Source organism: Phacochoerus africanus, chromosome 5 (genome assembly GCF_016906955.1).
Source record: "Phacochoerus africanus isolate WHEZ1 chromosome 5, ROS_Pafr_v1, whole genome shotgun sequence".
In the NCBI taxonomy this organism is placed as follows: domain Eukaryota; kingdom Metazoa; phylum Chordata; class Mammalia; order Artiodactyla; family Suidae; genus Phacochoerus; species Phacochoerus africanus.
Window position 1 is genome coordinate 73,758,877 of NC_062548.1, and position 19,241 is coordinate 73,778,117.

At 37.2% G+C, this 19,241-nt stretch overlaps 1 protein-coding gene across 4 annotated transcripts in view; it reads right to left on the reverse strand.

The window, feature by feature from the left end:
- Positions 1-19,241, reverse strand: part of ALMS1 (ALMS1 centrosome and basal body associated protein) — a 163,269-nt gene that overhangs the window by 126,204 nt on the left and 17,824 nt on the right. For 2 of the 4 annotated variants that reach the window (XM_047781767.1, XM_047781765.1), the window contains 4 exons: positions 11,466-11,661; positions 7,333-7,450; positions 3,581-5,696; positions 3,331-3,480 (listed from right to left, as the gene is read on the reverse strand). In XM_047781767.1, the coding sequence (XP_047637723.1) occupies positions 3,331-3,480; positions 3,581-5,696; positions 7,333-7,450; positions 11,466-11,661 (2,580 nt within the window). The remainder of the gene's footprint in view (positions 1-3,330; positions 3,481-3,580; positions 5,697-7,332; positions 7,451-11,465; positions 11,662-19,241) is intronic. The other 2 variants (XM_047781769.1, XM_047781768.1) reach the window with 2 other exon arrangements.

The following is a 19,241-nucleotide window of genomic DNA, read 5'->3' on the forward strand; positions in this document are numbered from 1 at the left end:
CGCTGGTGTAGGCTGGCGGCTACAGCTCCGATTAGACCCCCTAGCCTGGGAACCTCCATATGCCGCGGGAGCGGCCCAAGAAATGGCAAAAAGACAAAAAGACAAAAAAAAAACAAAAACAAAAAAGAAACTAAGAAATGCTAACACTTCTTTAAGAACTGAGAAAATCTACAAGTCACTTTGATTTTAGGAAAATGAGTTATTCTGATAGAGGCAAGGTAAATTTGAGGTGATGGAAATATTCACAAGAAAATTTCATGCAAGATAGTATATGGGTCTACCCAGGAGAAGTATTAAGAGTCTAAAAACAGAGGTGATAACTATCCACATACAGAAAAGCACTTACACCTTGAGAAGAAACTAACTTCGATGGAGGGGGAACCAACAAAACAAAAAGAAAAGAAATCGAAGGAGTTAACCTTAAATAATACTTACAGTTACAAGGACAAAATAAGATATATTAAAACAGTATTTTATTACAGAAGCTAAAAGAATGTAACATGCTGCTACCGGGAACAAGGAGACAGAAAGAACAAAACAACAAATTCAAGTAGTAAATCCCTGGTAAGAGTCTAGTAGTCTAGTTTCAATAAAGTGAGAGGAACTAATAGCCAGATACTGTCAAAGTGCTACATACCTTACCCCAATAAAACAACACCTGAGGGTGATTATTACTGTTCCCATACTTCATGTAGATGAGGAAGGAGAGTGATCCTCCAAAATCATTTGCCCAAGGCACAAGTCTAACCAAGTAACTGAACAGGGTTTTGACTCCAAATCTCCTGGCTCTCTTCATAGCCCCAAGCAACATCATACTTAAGTGGATGCCCAAATAATCATTTTGAATGATGGGTAGGTATCAAAGTGAGGAAAACACTTTAAAGTGTTGACTGACACTTCTGAGACAGAGATGAGAATAAACAAGAAACCAAGGGTAGGCAAACCCACTGAAAACAAGCTGAGCCACACAGGAAGACTATCATCGTATCTGGCTCACTGTTTTTCTAATACTAGCATTAATTACCTTAACTCCCATACCATCCATAGAGACCACAGAGAACAGCATCCTCCCTAGACTAAAAAAACATACCTAAAGCTACAGTTATGAGCAAATAAAATTTAGAATCATGTCAGAGTTCTGAATGAATATATATCCGAATATACATCTTCATTTCTCTATAACTTATCTACATTAAAAGCTGACATAAGGTACAAATGTATCTATCAAAAAAATTAGAAACTCTTTAGATATAATATTGTTATAAATGAAAGTTGTTAAAAGAATAAATCCAAGGAGTTCCTGTCATGGCACAGCAGAAACGAATCCGACTAGGAACCATCAGGTTGCGGGTTCAGTCCCTGGCATTGCTCAGTGGGTTAAGGATCCAGCATTGCTGTGAACTATGGTGTAAGTCTCGAGCTCAGCTCGGACCTGGCCTTGCTGTGGCTGTGGTATATGCCGGCAGCCACAGTTCCAATTAGACCCCTAGCCTAGGAACCTCCACATGCCGTGGGTGTGGCCCTAAAAGGACAGAAAAGACAAAAAAAAAAAAAGAGTAAATCCTAAGAGTTCTCAACACTAGGAGAAAAAATTTTCTATTTCTTTACTCTTGTATCTATATGAGATGATGGATGTTCATTAAACTTATTGTGGTAATCATTTCATGATGTATGTAGTCAAGTTATTATGCTGTATCCCTTAAACTTATACCATGCTGTATATTAACTGTATCTCAATAAAACTAAAAGAAAAAAGAAAACAAAACTCTGAGTTTAAAATTGATATTTTGTTTCTCATTCTCAATAAAACTGACTTTGACCAATCTCCTTCGAAAACCTTCATTATGGCTAAAATAATGCAAAATCTTGGCTTTGGTTTCTCCAAAGAAGTTAAATAGGGAGGCAGTTTACAGTATAGTGGTTAACTACACAGATAAGGTTAGTTTCAAATACTAGCTCCCCTACTTGCTAAACGGTAGTGAGCAAGTTCCTTACCTAAGTATCAACTGTAAAATCAGGATGATGATAATCATTCCCAACAATCCTACCTGACAGGACTGACCAAAAGGACTGAAAGAACTGAAATACATTAGTAAATCTCTTTAGCACAATATTGAGCACAGAGCGTGAGCTACCATTTTCACCCCCGTTATTATTAGACTAAAAATTAGAATTGAACAATGTCTAGAATATTGAAGAAAATAAAATGAACCTGACAGTTCTCTATATTAAAATTTTTAATAAACTCAATAAATGGTAAGTAAAAGGGAAAGTTCATCACAATATCTTTGTTCATTTTCTCTTTTCAACTACCTGAACCTAAAGCATCTCAAATGAGCAGCTTTCCAATTACATACTATCTTATACCTGGAAAAACAGGAAAAGGAAAGTAACATTAAGTACACTGCATTATCTAACTGTATTTAATGACTAACAGAATGTAAGGATATATTATCAGTGAATGGGACCCAGGTTGGAGCTGACAAAACCAGATGGGCAATGGGACCAGAAAAACATAAATGCCAAAAGATCCAAGGGTCCAGGCAAATGAAGCTTTGTACAAAAGAAAATTCTGACTTCAAGATATCTCTGGGAGTTCCCGTCGTGGCGCAGTGGTTAACGAATCCGACTAGGAACCATGAGGCTGTGGGTTCGGTCCCTGCCCTTGCTCAGTGGGTTAACGATCCGGCGTTGCCGTGAGCTGTGATGTAGGTTGCAGACGCGGCTCGGATCCTGCGTTGCTGTGGCTCTGGCGCGTAGGCCGGTGGCTACAGCTCCGATTGGACCCCTAGCCTGGGAACCTCCATATGCCGTGGGAGCGGCCCAAGAAATAGCAACATACAACAACAACAACAACAACAACAAAAAAAGATATCTCTGAAGTCAAATCTTTCGGGGGCTTCTAAACAGAAATATTTGAACATTTCAGGGCTTATTCCAAGGTCTGTACCTTGAAGGCCAGAGGGGGGAAAAAGCACAAGTAAATGTCTCCATGAATGAGTCTAACCTTAACACTATCCCAAAGGATCTTGCTGGAACAATTTGGAAGAGTAAGATGCCTCAAGATCAAAGGCCTGGGAGCTCTAAACAATGGCCTTTTCCAAAACACCAGAGAACTCACTAAGTCTCACAGTCTACAAAACACAAACGTTATTTTTACGCCAACCTCTAACAAATGAATGCAGTGTATTCCTGGGTATCAGATGAAGACTAGATGACATGTCATAACTGGTATTAGAGGACAGAAATAGCCCTTAACTTTCATCCTCATTTTTTGAATAAAATATTTATCTTCCTACAGCATAAGAAATGTCAAACAGAAAAACTTACAGGAACTTCACAACTGCTCTCTTCCTTAGATGGTAGCTGTACAGAAGACTGCCAGTGCGGGGAGCTGTCACAGATCTCTAGATCATCAAGTAAATTTTTTAAACCTGCTAGCTCAGTGCACTCACTGGTCAAGTCACCTTGGCCACATATCTAGGAAACAGTAAAAAGTAAAAACAAATAACAATACCATTTCCTGAAACAATACTGGAAAAGACCATGTCTCTCCCCAACTACCATCTTATTGTCTCACCTCTCTTTGTAGTTCAGCAACTCTTTTACTGCATACAACAGCATTTTCATCTAGGCTACAGCATTCAGCAGCAGCATCCAAAGTACAGATGTCAGATTCAGCCTTCCCCTGCAGGCCCTCTACAAAATAGGAGTCATTTTGCATAACTGTATGTATAGTAAAACTGGATTTGGCTCCCATAGGCCAAGGAATTTCACCTGGGCCTATATTAGCTTTCAGCAAGGTCTCTTGGCCGACTGCAGCTGATGCATCACTGATTATTGGTAAACTATCTTGTGACTTTGCATCACATGCCACCAAGTTTGCTGAAAAGCTGCCTCCTACAGCTGCAGATGGACCTTCAATGATGTTACTAGAGTTTACATTCTTACCCAAAGTATAGTTTGAGGAATCTGCAACTTCTTCAAATGTTTGCGGCTTTAATTCTTGTAAAACCAAAGAATCTGAAGTCCATACTTTCATTGGATAAATAATGTTTGAAGATCCTAACTTCTCTGCAAGGTCAAGAGCAGAAACAGACTTTATCTTCCCAATGGGAAGAAATAGTTCACTGTCTATATCATCCTGAAATAAAGCTGGCTGTGTTTTGCCAAGATCAACAGCCTGTCTGACAGATTTTTCACTTAAAGAAGAAGACTTAAGCTCTGGAATAAGAGAAACTGGCTTAATGAATATTTCCTGAGGAGCAGAGGGGAGTGATTTTAAATCAGGATGCCAGTACAAGGAGCTATCACCATCATCTTTTTTATACAACGATGGTTTTGAAGCTACTGATTCAAACACCCCAGGAGTAGACTGATAGCATGAATGATTAAGTTTATCAAAGAAAGAATTTTCATCATAATTTAATAGGAAAAGATCTGGATTTTTTTGTTCACTTTCTTGGCTGTCATTTGTTGAAGATTTACTGATGTCAGTTTGGATTTCATTTACTGTACTCTCTTTCTTGGAAGGCTCAATAGAGGCAATAACTGCCTGAAAAGCTATATTTTCAGTAACATCAACATTTTTCCCACCAAAAGCTGAAGTTGCCTTCTGGTCTTTTTCTTCTTGAAAATACAGTTGTTCTGCTGTCTCATCTGAGTTGGATTTACTAGTCTGAAGAGGACCAACAGAAGCCTCAATCATAGAGCTGTCATGCCCCCTGCAGAGTGTATGTCCTTCTGACACTTTTACAGAATTATCAGGAAAAACATTTTCAATATATTGTATTTCTGAAGAGCTGGGATGCATGCCTGAAAACATTAAAGTATTTCTGTTCTCCTTTAGTTCAAAACATTGAGATACTCCTTTCCCCAGATTGTCTTCATCTCTTTCATAACCCTCCAAAGAATCCATCTGCTGTTTCACCTCACTCTCAGTGGGAGCTCTTAAATAAACACTCTTAGAATGACTATCAGGTGTTAAGGGAACCCCTCTTCCTCCTCTTTCCAAAAAGCAATGCAAGAAAGAATGTGACATTTTATTGTTAAAAGGCGGAGTAACTTCATGTAAAAAAGAAACATGGTCCTTACTGATTAGACCTATTTCTGGGTGGTGTGAAGCTCCCTGCTTGCTCCATTGCATATATGAAAAAGGGGCACTAAAACTGTCACTTGCCTTGGGAATTTTACTTTTATCAATTAGGTCAGATGAATCTGAGTAAGAATCATGGTCCTTCCTGGTTAAATATTTTTCTGACTGTTGTAAAGCTTCCTGTTGCCAAAACTGCGCATATGAACAAGAAGCATCAAAACTGTCACTTCCTTTAGGAGTTATGTATTCATCACTTGTATCAGATGCAGTTGAAACATCAGCTAAATTTGTTCTTGGCTCCTGTATAACTTCTTGTGTCTTCCATAACATATATGAACAAAGAGCATCATAACTATCAGAGTCTTTATGGGTTTTCAGTTCATCGAGTGTATCAGATGCAACAGTCTCTTCTTTAGTTCTTTGTTCTGGAGTTAATAAAGATCGCTGAGACTCGACAGCTTCACTACCTATAAGTGGGTGCTGGGATACACTAAAGCTAACTAAGTCTGAAGCTACTTCTGAGGCTGCCTGGAATAAAGCTTCACTAACTTCCGACGGTCGAGAAAACCATTCAGTGTCTTCAGACTTACCAGGAATTCCCCTGAAAATATACAGTTAAAAATAAATAAATAACATATTAAAAACATTTATTTTTTTAAATACTAACATAAAAACCCCACAAAACTGCTGTCACTAAATTAAGGTTATTTGAAAGTATGTTGAAAAACAAAGTCCTAATTTCAAATTCCTTTAGGGTGGTTAATGACTGAACAAAACAAATTTTTTTGTAAATAAAAGGTATATTTTCTCAGACTTCTCTCAAAACAATATTGCCCCCGAAAATGACTCTTTAAATAAAAAATTCAAACTTTAGGAGTTCCCGTCGTGGCGCAGTGGTTAACGAATCCGACTAGGAACCATGAGGTTGCGGGTTTGGTCCCTGCCCTTGCTCAGTGGGTTAACGATCCGGCGTTGCCGTGAGCTGTGGTGTAGGTTGCAGACGCGGCTCGGATCCCGAGTTGCTGTGGCTCTGGCGTAGGCCGGTGGCTGCAGCTCCGATTAGACCCCTAGCCTGGGAACCTCCATATGCAGCGGGAGCGGCCCAAGAAATAGCAACATACAACAACAACGACAAAAAAATTCAAACTTTATTACTAAATATGTGTAATTTGGAGTTCCTTTTGTGGCTCAGCAGTAATGAACTTACTAGTATCTGTAAGGACACAAGTTCGATCCCTGGCCTCGCTCAGTGGGTTAAGAATCCAGCGTTGCCATGAGCTGCAGTGTAGGTTGCAGACATAGCTTGGATGTGGTGTTACTGTGACTGTGGCACAGGCTGGCAGCTATAGCTCCAATTAAGCCCCCAGCCTGGGAACTTCCATATGCCACAGGTGCAGCCCTAAAAAGACCAAAAAAAATTGTAATTTATCACTATAATTTAATATTTATTTAACCTGCACTAATCCTTTTATTAGTCATTATGCTTCTAAAAACCATTTAAGTGATCTGCTCCCCAAACAAAACAGCAACTTAATCACTGAGACTACTGTGTATAGAACACTTTTTGTAAAAGCAATTTTAAATTAATATGTAGCATAAGGGCAGAGGTTTATACTCTGTAAACATTTACAGTTTTTAAGTATCATTTTTATTTCTAAAAAAAGAAAATACATTCTAAATCATATTTGAAATTGGATAATTTCAAATATGATTTAGAGAAGAGAATTCCAGACCTGTCTCTCATTATGACTAAAGGGCACTAATTTGGACATTGTTAATTTGGATATATCTATTTAAACAATCTTATAACTTCATATTTGCACCTCCTATAAAGTAAGGGGATATAACTAGGTTCATTTAAAACTGGCTGACAAAAATGAGAATGCCAAACAGTTAGTGACCATGAAATAAATGCTTTTTACAGATTGGGAGTAGGGTGATGGTCAGTAAAAAAAAGGGGAAATTTATAAGGAAAAAAATCTAGTATGCCTTCTAAATAACAGTATGCCTAAAATGCTAGAATACTTTAGAGATTGTTTTAAATACACTACAGTCACTTGTGCCAAATTAATGAGCATCATGTCTTAACTTAGGACCCTGTTACTACCTTCAGAGTGTGCACTCAGAATATCTAACTCCTACCTCCAAGTCTCAACTGAAGTCATTAATATTAGCAACAATTTAGAACAAGAAAGAGCAGAACGGTCACATGCAAATAAAAAAATAAATCATCTTACCTCAGACGTGCAAAATCTAGTTCACTTTGGTGAAATAAAGAATCAGGCCCAAACTCTTGATCTTTTGTCAAACATGTCAGCAAAGGCAAATCAGGAGAAGCAAAATTGTCTTGTATGACTGCAAAGTTTCAAATATAAAAATGCTAGGAATGCTGAAAATTAACTGTTTAGCTTACATAATACTTTGAAGAACCTAAAAATGCTGCCATTTGAAAGTCTCCAAAAGCATTAATATAACATAGCAGCAGCAAATACCATTTATTAATAGCCTGACAAGATCCAGGCACTTAACATACAATATTTCAATTAATCCTCATAATAACCTTGAAGCACAGGCATTACTATACCTATCTTACAAGTGAGGAAACAGGATTATAAAACTTTAAAAATATTCAGTAATTTCCTCACATTCAATTAGCTTAAGGAGTTCCTATCTTGGCTCAGCAGAAATTAATCTGACTAGTATCCATGAGGACGCAGGTTTGGTCCCTAGTCTTGCTCAGTGGGTTAAGGATCCGGTGTTGCCGTGAGCTGTGATATAGGTTGCAGATCTGGCATTACTGTGGCTGTGGTGTAGACCAGTGGCTACAGCTCTGATCCAACCCCTGGCCTGGGAAGTTCCCTATGCCAGGGGTGTGGCCCTAAAAAGACAACAACAACAAACAAACAAACAAAAATAGCTTAAATGCCAGAGTAAGATCTGAACCTACATTTTAGCAAGTGCTCTTAACCACTATGTTTCTTCCCATCTTACATCAAAAGGTGGTCCACAGGCTCCCAGGCATCCCTGCAGCATCCAGAGATGCCTGGGGTCAAAATTATATTCAAAATAATATCAGCATATCATTTGCTTCATTCATTTTCATTCTCTCCTAAGGATACACTGGAATTTTCCAAAAGCTATATCACATCTAACAACATACTGAATTCAAAAGCAGATATCAGAATCTACCTGTCTTCTATTAAGTCAAGACATTACAGATTTTTTTTTTTTAAGTAAAACAACACTATTCTTCTAAATATTTTTGGTTTGGAAAATAACTATTTTTCAAAAAAACTAGGTAAATTATTAACATGCAATGGAGTTATTTTTAATGAGTTTATTTTAATTTCTCAGTTTTAATTTCTAATATGGGAAAATATCAATAATCTACATTAACAAAGGCTCTCAATAATTTTAAAATGTGTCAAGGAAATCTTGTGACCAAAAAGTTTGAGAACTATTGATTTAAAGAAAAAAACATCTTGTGAATTCCTAAATGCCACCTTAAATAAGTTTTATTATAATGTCCTTAAATATGTACAACTAGGTATAAACTCCTTACAGTGTTTATTATACTTATAAAACAAAAAATTAAATATTAATAGGAACAAAACCAACAGCATTCTATTTTGATATTAATTTAACTAGATGGGTGATGTTTTGCTAAAACTAAATTTGTTTCAATATGAATGTAATACTGATGCTGCAATATCCTTTTTCTTGATTTCAGAATGTCTTTAATAATACTATATACCTTCCCTATCACAACCCTTACACTCCTGTTTAATTCTCTGGTCTGTCTACTTCCCACCTAGATTATCAGCTCCATGTCTGCTTTACTCACTCCCTAACAAAGTACCTGCTACACACAGCAGGCACTCAAAATACAATTATTTATTTACTGAATGGAAATAATACTTTGATTAAAAACAAAAAACTAAAATATAATGATAATCTTCATCATCAAGAACTAACTGGTATGGTTCCTATTTGGCTTTGGCTTAGGCTTACAGACTTCTTAAACCTTCATAACAGAAATCTTACACCCCTCTAAGCAGCTTAGAGATTTTCTTTTTAAACAAAGACCCCATATTTCCTCACATTTGGACAACTGTTGATGGCTTGGATCATTCTTTTTTGAGATATCTAACTGTTCTGGCACCAGTCATCATCACGACATTTGCCATTGGTAAGATACACCCCACAATGACTGTATTCAAGCATAACAAAACAGCAATGTTGAAATTTCCTTTGGCTATCAGATTCCAGGATCTGATCTAATAATTAAAATGTTCTATTTTCTCTACAGTAAATAAGAAGCTGCAGTTACAAAACTTTATAAAATACTTTATAAGCCATGTAGCACTGTCTCCAACCCAATGCTAAAACTATTCTTTTTTCTTTTTCTTGCTTTTTAGGGCCACACCTGTGACATATGGAAGTTCCCAGGCTAGGGGTCTAACCAGAACTACAGCTGCTGGCCTACACCACAGCTCACGGCAATGCAGGATCCCTTCCTGATCCACTAAATGAGTCCAGGTATCCAACCTGCATCCTCATGGATACCGGTCAGATTCGTTTCCACTGAGCCACAGTGGGAACTCCCTAAAACTATTCTATTAGAGAATTTTGCTTGACATTTTGCCATAACAAAATGTTTATATTTTTTCTGTTATATATAGCCTTTCCATTATTAAATGGTTTTATTAGAAAGTTCTTTCATACACCAAGTTGAAAACAGCCTCCCTATCAGTTATGTATTCCATTTTAACTTCTAGACTAGAGATTAGCAAACTTTTTTTTTAATAAAAGGTCAGCTCCTAAAAAGGTTCAATTTTGTTGATCAGATACGGTGTCTCTGTCTATACTTCCCTTTCTTCTGGTTTTTATTTTGTTTTTTCTTCTTCTGCTGCAACTGCAGCATTTCGAAGTTCCTAGGGCAGGAATCGAATTCCAGCTGCAGCTGTGACCTACACAACAGCTGCAATAATGCCGATCCTTAACCCACTTCACCAGGCTGGGAATCAAATCCACCCCTGAACAGTGAAGTAAGCTGCCACAGAGACAACCTGGGATCCTTAACCCGCTGTACCACAGTGGGAACTCCCTTGGTTTATTTTTTACAATCCTTTAAAACTGTTATAACCTTTCTTAGCTCACAGACAATACAAAATCAGGCCTTGTCCTATGGCCTGTAGTTTGCAGATTCCTGCTCTAGACCATTATACTACTCATCCCATGGCACTGTTATTTTCTTTCTACTGGATTGTCTTCCCAAAAGGAAGTAGCTTTCATCTATACATCTCCAGCATCAAACACACAACAGGCACTTAGTTATTTGTTAAATACATGAATAAATGAAAAATAAGCTGCTCCTTCTTTAGCATTAAAGCCCTTAAAATATTAGCAAAGTCTTCTCTTTTATCTACTATCATAACTATCTCCTCCTACAAGAGAACTCTACTGTTGTCAATATCTTCCTTAAAATATAAAACTAAACTGACTTTGATGATCTGCATCACTGAATACACTGGCACTAATACTTTTACTTGGATAGCATTTGCTTGTATTTGACAAGAACTTGTTGAATTAACTCCTAATTTTCACTACTCAACAAAACTCTGACAAGACTTCATGGTTGAATCCCATTCCCTGACAAGGTTAATTGTAAAGTATGTGGTTATTGAATTTTCTTCAACTTTTGAAAATAAAAATCTGAAGAAAACAGGAGCAACAAAAAAATTTGCCTGAATTATGATTTATGTGTGAAAAACTGAAATTATCATAGTGGCTAAGCATTCTTATATATCCTCAATAATCCAAAGTAGTGACAGTACAATTCTACCTCCTACCTTGATGATTTGAAAAGTACTAAAGTTTATCTTTTGTAAAGAGCTAATAAATCAATTCCTTAATAAACAGGAAAGCAAGAAGATCTACTTCAGATAAGTCATTTAATCTCTTTCTCTCAAAGCTTCAGTCTGAAAACTTAGGATAATATATGCCTTAACTAATTTTAAGAATCTAATGAGGTAAGCATGAAGGTTTGCTTTTTATAGATCACGAAGTCTCCATGCTGAGAGAAGTAGTCAAAGGATAATATATGGTTTACCTCCAAGAAACACTCCACAAGTTCAGAATTAAGGAGGAATACCCACTAAAGAGGAAGTTATACCTTTTTGTTTTCTGAGAGCAACAGGGGGTGAAAAAATGAGGTGCCACAGCACATTTCACATAACTAGATAAACTACTGATTATAGTTCTACATCTCCTCAACTTAAGAAAGGATTCAGATGAAGATTTGCAGTCCCCCAAAAGTATTTCACAAAATGTGAGGTATCACTACTAGTTAAAAATAAAGAGGCATTACCTAGCAATGGAGAACATAAGAGATCTCTGCTGGGCTCCTTCACTTGATTTTCTGATTTGGTCAATATACCCTCCTCCAGAGAAGGGAAGTTTGTCACTTCAGTCCCTTTCTCTCTCACATTAAACCTGGTCTGGGTAGTATCCAAGGTGTGGGAAGAGTCCATTTCTTGAGGAAGACAATGCCAAGATTCTGTTCTCTAAAACAACAATTTTGAAGGAAAACATGCTAAACATAAACTGAGTTACCATACGTATTAACAATCAGATTAAAAGGTCTACTCACATAGTACATAGCTTCCTATTTCACAACATTATCATCAAAATTTGTATAAAAAAAAAAAGTAAAGCTGTTTGTTCTGTGTTTTTCTAAAATATTAATAGATTTTTTTTTACCTTTTCCCATTACTACCCAGCTTTTAACATGCTGAATCACTGTCGCTTCTGCTATTCTTTAATAGTTACTTCTCATCATTAAAACAATGTGGTTCTTCATGATGAAAGCTTGCAATTTGATGATAATAAATTTGAAAAAAAACTTCCAAACCTAAAGCTGCAATACTCTCTGCATGTGACCACTTTACTGAATTCCAACTGGCCATACCAGTTTCTAGTAGTCTTCCTTTCAGTATAAAACATCCTATTGTTCACAGGTAGTGAGTGGTTGGAGTTCCCATCATGGCGCAGCAGAAAGGAATCTGACTAGGAACAATGAAGTTACGGTTTCGAACCCTGGCCTTTCTCAGTGGGTTAAAGATCCAGTGTTGCCATGAACCGTGGTGTATGTAGGTCATAGACTCGGCTCAGCTCTGGCATTCCTGTGGCTGTGGTGTAGGCCGGCAGCTGTAGCTCCAATTAGACCCCTAGCCTAGGAACCTCCATATGCTGAGGGTACAGCCCTTTAAAAAAAAAAAAAAAAAAAAAGCACATAGTGAGTGGTCTCCTTCAAATATTTACTCTTATTTTAATGGCATGATTCAGGATCAATGCTTCTCAAAATAGCGATGGGAAGGGTCAGTTTTTCCCCTTCCAATTCATTACAGATTGATACTTTATTAAAATACTAATAATTAATTGTCAAAAATAGCAAAAAAATAAAAATAAAAAACTAGTAAAAAATAACTAGGAAAATGAAATTGAAAAGATATATAAGCCCAAAATACAAAACATAAATAAGTCTAAGTGTCTGACTTCTGGTTCTAAAAAACATCAACTTGCTATAAAAGTTTCTAAACACTTCCTCTCAATTCTTGTACTTATCTCTTGACAACCACTAACAAGCAATTCATGGATTGGCACCAATCCACAGACAACACTAAGTAGCAATGTTGAATTAAGTTGAATTAAATACTGATGGCAATCAGCTTTATAGGCATTTTCTTTTTAAAATTGGCATTAGTTAATTATTAAGAATATTCTTCCTGGAATTCCCCTTGTGACTCAGCAGAAATGAATCTGATCAGCATCCATGAGGACGCAGGTTCAATCCCTGGCCTCACTCAGTGGGTTGAGGATCCATCATTGCTGTGAGCTATGGTGTAGGCTGCAGACATGGCTCGGATCTGGCATTGTGGTGTAGGCCAGCAGCTACAGTTCTGATTCAACCCCTAGCCTGGGAAACTCCACATGCCTCAGGAGTGGCCCTAAAAGACTAAAAAAAAATTCTTCCTATCATGCTATTATTCTTTTATTTCATTTTAAACTAGTTTGATTAGGAATGAGCACTAAATTTGATTAAACTATGTTATAGCATATGTTTTACCCAACTATATCTGATAAAATACAGCAATAAATTTCTTCCATTTCTTATTTAGTAGTGGTAGATGAGTATTTTAACATTTCCAAACACAGTCTTTAACATTAGTCATAATAAGATTAATCAGTATTTCAGAATGTTTTGCTTTGTTTTCTAATCTTGTTCTATATTTATTTTATATAAAGAAACTTGGTTTTCCTTAAAATATAAACAATTTCATCAGTGAATCCCATTAGCTCCAGAAACCTTTTACATAGCTGGTACTAGTATAACATTTTCCATTTCCTTGTTAGTAGTTCTAGTCCCCCTGTATAAGCTTTGATAGGTTTGTATTAGGTCAGTTTCATTAAGGCTTTTTTTTCTTGACTGGATTTACTAGGAATATATATAATTTTTCTATCTTTTTATAAATTTCTATCTTGAATTTAACAAGTTTATTATATTTTCTAACTTAGTTTCTGTTTTTCTCTTTGCCATGTTTCCTCTGCTTGCAGTTTTTCATTATTAAAGTTTTTTGTTAAATTATGAATTCATTTGATTTTATATTTATTTAAATAAAATGATGAAACAAGGATATTATATTGATGGCAATCTACATGCTTAGATATATAATGTACTGATTTTCATTATTTTATAGTCTATTACTGAAGTCTTCTTCCTTAACCAACTCAGATTTTTAAAAAAATATAGGGTTTTTTCATTCCCAAATGATCCACCATTGATAAAAAGAAGATATATTAGAATGCAGAAAGATTTCACAAGCATTTTCAACAAGACTTGTCTTTAAGGAGTTAATTCCTGTATTTAAAATTCACTAACCACCTGCTGTATAGCACTGGGAACTATATCTAGTCACTTATGATGGAGCATGATAATGTGAGAGAAAAGAATGCACACATGTATGTGTAACTGGGTCACCTTGCTACAGTAGAAAACTGACAAAACACTGTAAACCAGCTACAATAGAAAAAATAAAAATCATTATTAAAAAAAGAAAAATAAATAAATAAAATAAAATCCACTAACCAATGCTCTTGCAGTAAGTTAAAAAAAGTACACAACTATCCACTCCCTAGTATGAGTTATATAAATATATACAAAGAAAAAATATGGGATAGAAATACTCAAAAATATTAACATTACTCACAGTTCCCTGGTGGCCTAGTGGTTAAGGATTTGGTGCTGTCATTGCTGTGGCTCAGGTTTGCTCCATAGCCCAGGAACTTTCACATGCCATGGGCATGGCCAAACAAACAAACACAAATCAAACAACAAATAAAACAGTAAAAATATTCAAGGATCCAGTGTTGCCGTGGTAGCAGATGTGGCTTGGATCTGGCGTTGCTATAGCCGTGGTGCAGGCCAGTAGCTGTAGCTCTGATTATACCCCTAGCCTGGTAACCTCCATTGCCATGTGTGTGGCCCTAAAAAGGCCAAAGACCAAAAAAAAAAAAAAAAAAAAGGCAAAAATATTCATCTATGTCTTGCAGGATTATTAAACAGTAGACGTTTGACACTCCAAAATATACCAATCCCATCTATGTCAGATAAATTAGTCCAACCCCTAACCCTGAATTGCTATTGGAAACATGCTTTCTGTATTTTTAATACTTGAAAATAAAAGGAAAACAAGAATAATTATTTTAATTATTTTCTTTTGAGAACATTCTATTCAATAGAAGATAGTGGGCCAAGGAAGGGAATTCTAGTCATCTTATAATTCTCACTATAGCAAAATCTCAAGTCTTCCACTCATCTCTCAGGCCTTTTGACCAGGGTTTAGAGCCTAGTCCCACTACTGATGGGAGATGTATCGATTTGTTCTCCTTATCCATCCTCTGATCTCCACAGATCACTTAACCCTAGCTCCTCAACTGCAATAACTTCTTTTCTTTTTTTTTAAATTATAAAGTATAGTTGAGGAGTTCCCGTCGTGGTGCAGTGGTTAATGAATCCGACTAGGAACCATGAGGTTGCGGGTTTGGTCCTGCCCTTGCTCAGTGGGTTAACGATCCGGCGTTGCCGTGAGCTGTGGTGTAGGTTGCAGACGCGGCTCGGATCCTGCGTTGCTGTGGCTCTGGCGTAGGCCAGTGGCTACAGCTCTGATTCGACCCCTAGCCTGGGAACCTCCATATGCCGCGGGAGCGGCCCAAAGAAATAGCAAAAAGACAAAAAAATAAAAATTAAAAAAAAATAAAGTATAGTTGATTTACGTGTGCCAATTTCTGCTGTACAGCAAAGTCAATCATAGATATATATATACACCTTCTTTTTTTATATTATTTTCCACATGGTCTATCCCAGGAAATTGGATATAGTTCCCTGTGCTATACAGTAGGACCTTGCCGCTTATCCTCAGCTGCAATAATTTTATAATCTTATAGAAGACAAATATTCTATCACATTTATATACTTTTCATAATTCCTTTCTTATTAACTGTATTTCCCTCTTTACTACTCTGAGAGTTCAGTCATCCTTATAATCACTGTCTGTCTGGCAAACATCTCTTCCTTTCTTACCCTTTTCCCCCACTATCCTATTTGCCTGGCAAAAGCTCAGTCCTAGTTGAACCTTTTCTTGTCTTAATCCAAGCAGCAGCACACTGCTGAAGAAAGCACATATCCACACTGGTTTTCTTTTAGACTGATGACATTAAACCTCAAGGGCACTCAGCCCTGCCTGGAAATCCTACTCTATCTTCCCAGTAAGTTGACTGGCTAAAATGATAACTTTATACAGTCTCTCCTCAAAACTACTGAACTCCCTTTCCTCATTTTCAACTGATGACCTCATTTCCTACTTTAGTAAGTGAAGAGCAGGAGATGGAACTTCCTTATCTTCCTATTAAAGATCTACAACCTAACCCACTTTTTCATCCTCTGACTTAAAAGTCTCTCTGCCTATCAAAGGCCTTCCCATCTCATTCCACTGTTTTCTTTCCAATTATTTCCTTCTTTTTTTTGGAGGGGGGGAGACAGGAATCAGATCTGAGCCTCAGTTGAGACCTATGCTACTGTGGCATCATGGGACTGCGCTGGGCCAGTGATAGAACCTGTCTTCTGATGCGCAGATGCTGCAGAGACATCACCAACGCCATTGTGCCACAGCAGGAACTCCTCAATTATCTCCTTCCTATATCTCTTGGAGAGGAAAGTGACTCTCCCTCTTTCCTTCATGCATTTTCCCTTTCTATCGAATCATTCCTCTACCCACGCAAACATACTCTTATTATTTCCCACCATAAAATAAAATTTTTCATAACTGTTGTTGACAGTTCTTTTCTGCTTATTTTGGTGCTATGATTCCTTGGGTTATAACTTTTTAACCAATATAAAAAATAAAAAGGCACTCAAAACTCTAAATATTTTGACAGACGTGAATAGAGATGATAAATAAACAACAGAATAAACACAAGCAAATTCTGACCTAGGTTTAGGTCAAAATTTCTAAATAAGACACAAAAAAACTATTAAAAAAATCAATAAAGCAATTTCATAAAAACTAAAACTTGTACTCTTCAAAAAACAAATAGGAGAATTCAAAGAAAAACCATGGACTGAGAAAATATCTGAAAAGTACATAAAGGACTTGCATCTAGAATATACAAAAAACTCAATGAATAGAACAAATCAGTCATAAAAAAAGAGGAAGAGATTCAAACTGACCCCTTAACTAAGAAAGAAATATTTGCCAATGGATGGCAAATAAGCACACAGAAAGATACACATTATTGGGAGTTTCTAATGTGGCTCATCAGGTTAGGGACCCAATGTTTTCTCTGTGAGGATGCAGGTTTGAAACCTGGCCTTCTTCAGTGTGTTAAGGATCTGGTGCTCTGTAAGCTGCAGCAGAGGTTGAAGATACAGCTCAGATCTGGTGATGATGTGGTCATGGCGCAGGCCTCAGCTGCAGTTCTGATTTGACTCCTAGCCTGGGAACTTCCATATACTGTTAGAAAGAAAAAAAAAAAAGATGTGTATTATTAGTCACTAGGAATATGGAAAATGCCTATTAAAACCACAAGATACCGTAACATACCTGGAATGACTAAAATCCTTAAAACAAAAACAAAAAAAAATTTTTTTTTGACAATACCAAGAGCTGGCAAGGATGCAAAGCAACTGAACTCTTATACACTGTGGGGAATGCAAAATGGTACAGCCACTTTTGAAAACAGTTTGGCACTTTCTTATAATGTTAACCATACAGTTAACCACATCAGCCAGCAATCTCATTCCTAGGTTATTCACCCAAGAGAAATGAAACCATCTGTCTACCTAAAAAACCATACTTAAGTGGAATACTACTCAGAAATTAAAAAATTTAAAACAACAAGCTACTGACTCATACAACATGGATGAATCTCAAAAGCATGTGCCAAGTGAAAGAAGCCAGATACAAAAGTCAGCATGGAGTTCCCATTGTGGCTCAGCAGTTAGCGAACCCGACTAGCATCTAGGAGAACGCGGGTTTGACCCTGGCCTCACTCAGTGGGTTGAGGATCTGATGTTGCCATGAGCTGTGGTATAGGTCACAGACGCCGCTCAGATCCCGAGTTGCTGTGGCTGTGGTGTAGGCTGAGGGCTACAGCTCCATTTGTACCCCTAGCCTGGGAACCTTCATAAGCTGCAGGTGCAGCCCTAAAAAGACCAAAAAAAAAAAAAAAAAGTCAACACACCATAATTCTGAAAGGCAAAACTAGGGACAAAAGTGAGATCAGTGGTTGCCAGGGATTAAACATGGGGGAGATGACTAACTACAAAGGGGCACAAGGAAATTTCAGGGCCGGGGATGATGGCAGTCAAATGTGCAGTAGTTATATAACTGTATATTTGTCAAAGCTTACCAAACTGTATACCTAAAAGAGTTTATCTTGCTATATTTAAATTATATCTCAACAAGCCCAACTTTTTTAAACATGAGGATATCAGAAAATAGAGACCAAAGACTTCAAATTTCACAGAATATTAAATTGGGCAGCAGCTGGAGGGAAAGAAAGGATGAGATATTTATACTCAAGTTGCTGTAGATGATAAGGTCTAGACTTGACCATGGGATGAGTAAGGGTAAGAAAAGGTTGAAAGGTGTAGAGGAAAAGATCTCTGCAGAATCAAAGATCCAAGAGCTACCACTGTGGCACAGAGGGTTAAAGATCCAGGGTTGCTACAGCTGTGGCACTGGTTGCAGCTGCAGCTTGGATTTGATCCCTGGCTCAGGAACTTCCTTATGCCACAGGTGTGGCCAAAAGATCTAAGGAGTTCCAAGGTGGCCCAGTGAGTTAAGGATCCAGCATTGTCATTGCCTTGCTCAGGCAACTGCTGTGGTGCAAGTTCAATGCCTGACCCAGGAACATTTGTATGCTGTGGGTGCAGAAAAAAAAAGATCCAAGAGTTTCAGACATTGGATGATTTAGCTGAAGCTGTGCTAGAGTCTTCAATGAATAGAAAAGAGGTAGCTTGGATAACACCAACAAGAATGAATGGGCAGAATAACCATAAGGAGAAAAGAGGAAAGAGAATTAGGAAACAGCATAAGGCTCCAGCTTTTCTGAGGAACACAGACATACAGGCAAAAATGAAGAGCTACAGGATCCATCCAGGTTTACATTTTATAAAACAAGGACAAAAGGAACACATCTATTTTTGGACTATACCATAAACATGCTCTCAGAGAATATTAAACTATTTAGGGATATACCTCTGTATTCATTTTATAAGGCTGCCGTAACAAAATTACACAAACTGGAAGTTAAAACAGCAGAAAGTGATTCTCATACAGTTCTGGAGGATAGAAGTCTGAAATCAAGGTACTTACTGGCAGGGCCATGCTCCATCCAAAGCCCCCTGAGGATGAGCCTTCCTTACCTCTTCTACCTTCAGGTAGCCCCAGGAATTCCTGGATTATGGCAGCATAATTCCAATCTCTGCCTCTAGATCTGTCTTCACGTGGCTGATTTCTTTGTGCGTCTCTCTCTTTTTATTAAAGACACCAGTCACTGGATTAAGGGTCCCTACGCCAGTATA